Raw genomic sequence first — 7,308 nt, 5'->3', positions numbered from 1 at the left:
CTCCACGTGGTTCTGACTCAGGTCTGAGAACCCAGGTCCAGGGCTGTCCACTGGTCAGACAGAGGAGTCCAGACAACAATGGAAGCTGTGGTCAGTGATTGTGTATTTTCACTGGACTCCCCCCCCCGCAAGGGGATTAGCACTTTAAGCCTTCAAAGAAGAGGGAATTAACTTTTGCTGAGCACCTGTGAGGTTTAATTTCTCACGTACTCTCCATGGCAACCCCACCAGGCGGTCATTCCTCTCGAATGTTAAAGATACGTGTTTAGAGCAGATGATCATGATTACACAACTGGTGTGCAGCACAGCCAGGTGCCCAGATCCGAATCCCACACCCTCCTCCCACCACCATGGGCCTCAGGGACATGCTTCTAGCACAGTCATGGACCCTGGGTGACATAAAGGGTGGGACAGGGGACGCAGGATCTTCAGATGGCCCCACAGTGCCTCCTCTGGGTATCTATCTCCCAAGCTTCTCGCCTGGCCTGGTTGCTCTGAGCGCCTGGGGAGAGGCAGAGACAGGTTGGGTGTAGAGAAAATGCACACTCCGTCAGGCACCCCTGACACGCACTGCTGACCAGGCACAGCGTTCAGTGGGGCTAGGACTTGGACGAGGGTGCAGGCTTGAGCGGGGGTGCAAAAAGCCAGTCTGGGCAGATGCTCTCCCTCTGTGGGGCGCCGATCCCAGAAATGGCGGACAGAGCAGGGCTGCAGTATGCTGCACATGGGCCTTAGGGTCTTAACTTTCGTCGGCCTCTTCCTGTATAAAATAAAATAGTTAAAATTAGAGTCTACAACTGCATTCATATAAACATGAATATACTCCAGGCTAGATTCATTATTATTTTATTATACTCAGTTTTTTTCTTCTGATTTAAAATAGTGCGGTCCTAGGGCTGGTTAGAGTGTTTCCTGGGCAGGCCCTGCCTCGTTAAACCCCTGCAAAGAAAGCAGCGAGGACTTCCCTTTGCCCCTTAGCAGAAAGCTGCGCTCCTTAATGGTTATGGGTCTGACCATTCACTTACATCCTATCTGCAGGACATACCTGGAAAGGTAAGTGGGAGGCAAGAGGGAGCTGGAGGCCAAGACTTCGGTCCCAGATATCCTAGTCCACATTTGTCCCCACCAGGTGTGTGAGTGCCGGCGTGCTGCAGAGCCTCTCTGGGCCTCCGTTTCCTCAATTGGTAAACAAGAACGCTGGGCGGACTGAGCTCTGAAAGTTCTCGGAGCTTGACAATCAGAACTCTGAGCAGAGAGGCCGCCCCTGCTCCTAGGAGAGCGGAGGCACCTGAGTCTCCGGTGCGGAGGACAGGCCGAAGCGCTGCGTTGGAGACGTGCAAATGCGCAAGACGCGTGCTGCTTTCTCTCTGAGAAAACACTCCTAGGCTCCCAGGCGGCCCAGGACCTCGGCTAGGCGGGATGATCCCGGGGGCCCCTAGGCCGGGTCTGTGGACAGCTCTGCTGTGTGCCTGTGCGTGCCCAGTCCCGCGGGTGACCAAAGCCCTGCGGCAGGCAAGGCAGGAGCCTGGACCTCACGTGCCTCGAGTGGCCAGGTTTGGGGGGGCGGAGCGTGCCGGCGAGGGCGCGGGGGCGGACCCTAGGGCGGGGCGCGGGGTGGTGTCGGTGGAGCCGGCTCGGCGGCGCGGCGTGTAGTGCTGCGGCCGGACTCCAGGCGCCCGGGCGGCCACCATGCTCAGCGTCGTGCACTTCCTCCGGAGCTTCTTCAAGGTGAGAGCCGGCGTCCGGGACTTGCGGTCGCGCTCGGGGCGCCCTGCGCGGGTGGGGAGGAGCACAGCCAGCGCTGGCCGCTGCGCCTCGGGCCGTCCCCTGGGCACCCGGTGGGTGGGGACACCCTCGTGGCTCCCCGCCGCTCCCAACTTTCCGACGTGCAGACCGGAGGCGGCGTCCTGGAAAGTGGGGCCGCCTCGAGCGCGGGGAAGGAGGGGGCTCCGTTGGGGGCGGTAGGGACGGCGGCCCGGGCGAGCGCCTGAGCCGGCCTCCCCGCGCCGGGACCGGCCTGGGCGCGCGGGGCACTCGGAGCCTCTGCCGCTTGGCGCAGTACCAGCTGTTTCGGGAAGGAGGGCTGGTGCCGGCCGGGTGGGTGCCGGAGAAGTGTTTGCTGTTGTGTTATTCACCAGGCTGAGAGTACGCGAGGGCGCAGCGGCGGCAAGGGGCTGGAACTGGGGTCGGGGCTGTTGGGCTCCTGCTCGGGGTGCCCCCTCTCTGGCCCGATTTCCGGGCCCGCTCACCATGGGGGACCCACTCAGTTGGGACGCCTCCACCTCGCTGCCCCCACAGGAACCCCAAGGTGGGCAGGGGGCTCCGGGGCACTGTCAGGGGTGGCCGGCCACAGGTTGCCAAGCCCGACCTCCCCAGGTGAGCCAGCGGGAGGGCGGTTGCGACGCTGGGTGGTGCTGGGCTCCGATGGGCTCCGAGTCCCGGAGCAACTGCATGAAAGGAGAGGCAGGGAAGAGCCCCCAGCTCTCAGCTGCAGGTCCAGGGGGAGGCAGACCTGTGTGGGGCTGTCCGGGCGGGAGGGCGGGAGGGTGCCCTACTTGGCTGTGCAGCCATTTTCTCCCAGAGTTGAAGACGGGAGGTTGGGGTCGGAGTTCTGTGGGCCTGAGAGCTCTAGTGAAAGGGGCAGGAAGCCAGGTGACCCAGGGCAGACCTGCAGGAACCCTGCCCTCAGCCTATCCGCTGGCCTGGCATCAGCTCCCACCCCCAGCGATAACGAAGTGATACAGGCATCAAGAGTGGAGAGGGCCGGACAGCCGGGAAGGCAGCCTTTCAGGAACCTGTGCTGGTGAGTGTAGGAGATGGCTTGGAAGAGCTCAGACCCCCTTCAAATGCCGACTCTGTCATTGAGGAGGTGTACAATCTTGGGACAATCACATAACCACCTGGGTCTTTGTTTTGAAAAATGTGGGTGATGATTCCACGCCCTCCACACCTTTCAGGGTTAATGTGAAGGTCTTATTAGAAAATGTGAGTGTGGGCCGGCGCGATGGCTCATGCCTGTAATCTCAGCACTTTGGGAGGCCGAGTTGGGGGCAGATCGCCTGAGGTCACGAGTTCGAGACCAGCCTGGCCAACATGTCAAAACGCCGTCTCTACTAAAAATACAAAAATTAGCCAGGCGCGGTAGTGGGCCCCTGTAATCCCAGCTACTTGGGAGTCTGAGGCAGGAGAATTGCTTGAACCCGGGAGACAGAGGTTGCAGTGAGCCTAGATGGCACCACTGCACTCCAGCCTGGGTGATAGAGCGAGACTCTGTCTCAAAAAAAAGAAAAAGGAAAAAGAAAAGAAGGAAGGAAGGGAAGGGAAGGAAGGAAGGATGGAAGGAAGGAAGGAAGGAGGGAAGGAAGGAAGGAAAGAAATGTGAGTGTGTTTATGAAGTGGTGAGCCCTGGACCTTGGTTCTGCCTCACCCACAGCAAGGGTAGCAAGGAGTTGCCCAGGTGAGGGGAAGGTGGCCGGACAGAATCCGAGATGCCTGGGCAGAATCTTCAGTCACCCAGCTGGCCCCAGAAGCTCCAGGAGCAGGCGGAGTGTGGCTGGAGGAGAGGCCACTGGACATCTCTGGGCAGCCACCTTGTCTGCTGCTGCCTGGGAGGTTCCTGGGATTTGGCCTTTGTGAAAGTATTCCTGAGACACACTGTCCTCCAGTTCCCCATCTATTCAGAGAGGCCTTTCCATACTTTCTGCCATGTGTCTGCCTCAGGTCCCTGTAGGTCCTGAGACACCTGAGGCCTCCCCATGCACACCACAGGGAGCATCACCTGTGCCCCTCAGAGGGTCTCCTTTCTGCTGTCCACATGGGAGGGGCTCTGACTGCCACAGCAGAACACTTCTGGCCGTGTGAGTGTGCCTTGCTGAGCCACCGACAACGTAGTTCATACTTGTTCCTCTCAGACACTGGTGGTAAGGAATACCCCGTGAGGACACAGGTTGTGGGGTGGGCGGGGGAGCTACGTACTTGAGTCACTGCCTGGTGCCTCCTGGTGTCCCCAGGGATTGGTCCTATGAGGTTCCCCTGATGATGGGTGCTGGACTGGGCCAGAAAAGGCCCACTTCATTCTGGGAACCTCAGATTGCCCGGGTCTCCCAGTCAGACTCTGTTAGCCAAGATGCAGCTAGTTTCCACCAAGCCCAGGAGGAGGACCCCAAGGCCCCAGGTGTGCCTTCTGGTGGCACTTGGTACAGACTCTGTATAGCACACAGATCTGCTCGGGCACGTTGGGCACCGTGGGATCCATGGGGCATGACAGTCGTGTGGCAGAGTCCCTCCCCGTGCAGGCAGACCAGTCGGAGAGCCTGCACCTGCCAGGGGCCCACACAGGTGCACCGCCTTGGGGGTCACCCAGCAAATGAGTCAGAGGAGCAGCACACCCAAGAGGAAAATATGTTGTCTCAAAAATCCAGAGGCCCTCCCAGCATCGTGTGTGGGCCAAGCATGACTTTTGCTTTCGAGGGTGTATTTCAAAATGTTCCAGACAGCTGGACCCCCTGCTGCCTGCCTGGAGCCGACACTGAAGTGGCAGGTCCCTGTATTTTCATGGAATGTATGTCCTACTCTCTGGTACATGTATGTCCTAACACTTAGGGTACTTTGCTATTCGGTTTCCTCCAAGACTTATTAGTGTGCAGAAGACCCACATGAGGTCCTCTGGAGAGAAAGGTCAAGGTCTTTGTTGGCTAAACCGTGGCACAGAATCAGTAAGCCAAGACAAGTCATGAAGGTGGGATGCTGTGCCCCATGACAGGGAAGCCAACCCACTTCCGTGGATTCCTGAGTACTGCAGCAGGAAGCACACACATAGGCACACACACAGGCATACACAGGTACACATATGGGCACACACACAGACACACAGGCATACACACTTGGGACACACAGGCACACACACAGACACACAGGTGTACACACAGGTGCACACACAGGTGCACGCACACACATAGAGTTTTCATCCAATCAGTGGCTCTATATTATGCCAAGGATTGTGACAGCTTCAGTCCGGTAGGGAGATCATAAGTGGGACAGCACAGCTGATGAGAGAATCCACTTGATTGAACCCAGAGCCGTCCACCGCATTTTCAAGGCCCTGTGTCTCCTGCACAAGCCTACCTGGCAGGTTAAGGGGGGATGCAGCAGCGTCTTCTGCCTTGGGTGCTGGTGGTTTCTCAGTCTCCAGGGATAAGGTGTTGCTAATGAGCCACTATTTTGGAGGTGAGGGAGTTGCAGAGCCATCCAGGTAGACTTTCCCACCATAGAAGCCTCCACACCATGGCTCAGGAAGCCAGGATGAAGTTCCTGCTACGTACTGGCACGTGTTTGTCACCTGAGCACTCAGGAGCTAGGGAAATTGCCATAGGACAGGTTTGGGATCTCAGTGGGCTGCCATGAGGTGGACGCAGGGCACAGCTCTCATCATGGCCTGCATGCCACTGCCTCTGGCAAGCCTCACTCCTGGTGGCAGGCTGTGGAGACATCCTGGACTACCAGGAACAGTGTCAGCTCGGAACCAGCCCTCAGTGGTGCCGGGAGGTCCAGGTACTTCTCTGTCCAGGAGGCTCTGGAAGATTCACAGCATATACCTGTGCTGTTACGCAGGTGACCAGCCTCCCTACAACTCAAGGAGTTTGGGGTCTATTGAGTGAAATCTGGGAATTGGGCAAGGGGCAATGCAGTTTATTCAGCAAATATTTGTTGAACACCTACTATATGCCAGATGTTGTTCTAGGCACTCACGGTAGACTCCTGCCTACCAGACCTAGTTTTACAAAGTGGTTGTTTGTTTGTTTGTTTGTTTGAGACAGAGTCTCGCTTTGTCACCCAGGGTGGAACGCAGTGGTGCGATCTCAGCTCACTGCAACCTCCGCCTTCCGGGTTCAAGCAATTCTCCTACCTCAGCCTCCCAGCTAGGTGGGATTACAGGCACGCACCACCATGCCCGGCTAATTTTTTGCATTTTTAGTAGAGACGGGATTTCGCTATGCTGGCCAGGCTGGTCTCAAACTCCTGACCTCATGATCCTCCCGCCTTAGCCTCCCAAAGTGCTGGGATTACAGGCGTGAGCCACCGTGCCAGGCCTAGAAAGTTTTTTTTTCACATTTCTATTAATATTACACACGTCAGATAGGACCCTGTTGGAATTACCTGTCGATTTCAGTCCTAGCAGCGCCATGGGTGAGTCGCCAGTGCCAAGGAGCCTCAGCATGAGAACATCTTGGTGCCCCTCTGGCTACCAGCACCTGAATGCTTCCTCCCATCCTCTGTCATGCCAGCCTCACCGTTCTCATCTGTAGAATTTCCACCAACTGGAAGGTCGCCCATCATCATCTCCAGCTGATAGAGAACGATGTCTGTGGCAATGTTTCAAGCTTTTGGTGTTCTCCTTCCTAAATGTTTCTTGGTGCTTTGGGCTGGGGCAGGTCCTTTTGGCTCCCCTGGAGACATGGTTAGGGATGTTGTACAGGTTGCTCTTGATCGGTCTCCACCAACACTGTATCCCTTCAGATATCTGGATTCCTTCAAGGGATTTTGGCTTTTCAGTTTCACTTTGTGGAGCCACTATCAAGCTGAGGTTTCAGGGAACCAACAGCTCACCTGCTGGCTCTTGGACTCCAGCATGGGGGGCGCACCTGCAGCAGCACATTGCCCTGGCCTGGGGTGTTGCTCTTCCCCCAGGGTTGGGGACACTCCAAATCCATTCTCACCATTCTCCCTGGTTTTTGCTGGTGTATGTTGGCACAGTCCTCATTCTCTGAAGTATGAGTCTTTTCCTTGATGGTTTCTCTTGTAATTGGTTCCCCTGGCTATGCTGGGATCTGACTCTGCTCTTTGGCCTGGAGGCAGGGAAAGGGGCCAGGGTGGGCATGAGCAGAACAGGGTGACTTGCTGGGAAGGGCATAACAGCCTGAAGCAGCCAGAGAGAGGAGCAAGGGTTCAGTGGGGTTGTGAGCCCCCAGTGCATCCCTACTCCTAAGGTGAGGGTCCCACTCTTTCCCAAACCATACCCTGACTGTCACTCAAGGAGCAAGGAAACAATACATCCTTCTGGTTGTATAATGCGCCAGTCTGCAGATTGGTGGAGTCAGACTGCTTTTGATTCTGGGATATCTCAGGCCTGTGGCTGCAGGAGAGAAGAGATACTCGTACTTTATGTAGAGTGGTAGAGAGGCCCTGCAAGGACAGAGTGTGTTATTACCTCACTTTAAGCTGTACAGAGCAGTTAGAAGTAGCAAGCGTGCCCGGCAGTCCTTGGATTCTTCATGCCTTTCATTTGGATTTTGTAGCAAGAGCTGTTTC

At 56.7% G+C, this 7,308-nt stretch overlaps 1 protein-coding gene across 3 annotated transcripts in view; it reads left to right on the top strand.

The window, feature by feature from the left end:
* The first annotated feature begins 1,623 nt into the window (after positions 1-1,623).
* The window catches only part of ARHGEF4 (Rho guanine nucleotide exchange factor 4), a 200,668-nt gene continuing 194,983 nt past the window's right edge, over positions 1,624-7,308 (top strand). For all 3 annotated transcript variants that reach the window (XM_009237595.4, XM_054549102.2, XM_054549101.2), the window contains exon 1: positions 1,624-1,728. In XM_009237595.4, the coding sequence (XP_009235870.4) occupies positions 1,690-1,728 (39 nt within the window). In that variant the 5' untranslated portion in view covers positions 1,624-1,689. The remainder of the gene's footprint in view (positions 1,729-7,308) is intronic.

This window comes from Pongo abelii, chromosome 11, assembly GCF_028885655.2.
Source record: "Pongo abelii isolate AG06213 chromosome 11, NHGRI_mPonAbe1-v2.0_pri, whole genome shotgun sequence".
Lineage (NCBI taxonomy): Eukaryota > Metazoa > Chordata > Mammalia > Primates > Hominidae > Pongo > Pongo abelii.
The sequence above is the reverse complement of the archived record's forward strand: the minus strand, read 5'-3'. Positions and strand labels throughout refer to the sequence as shown.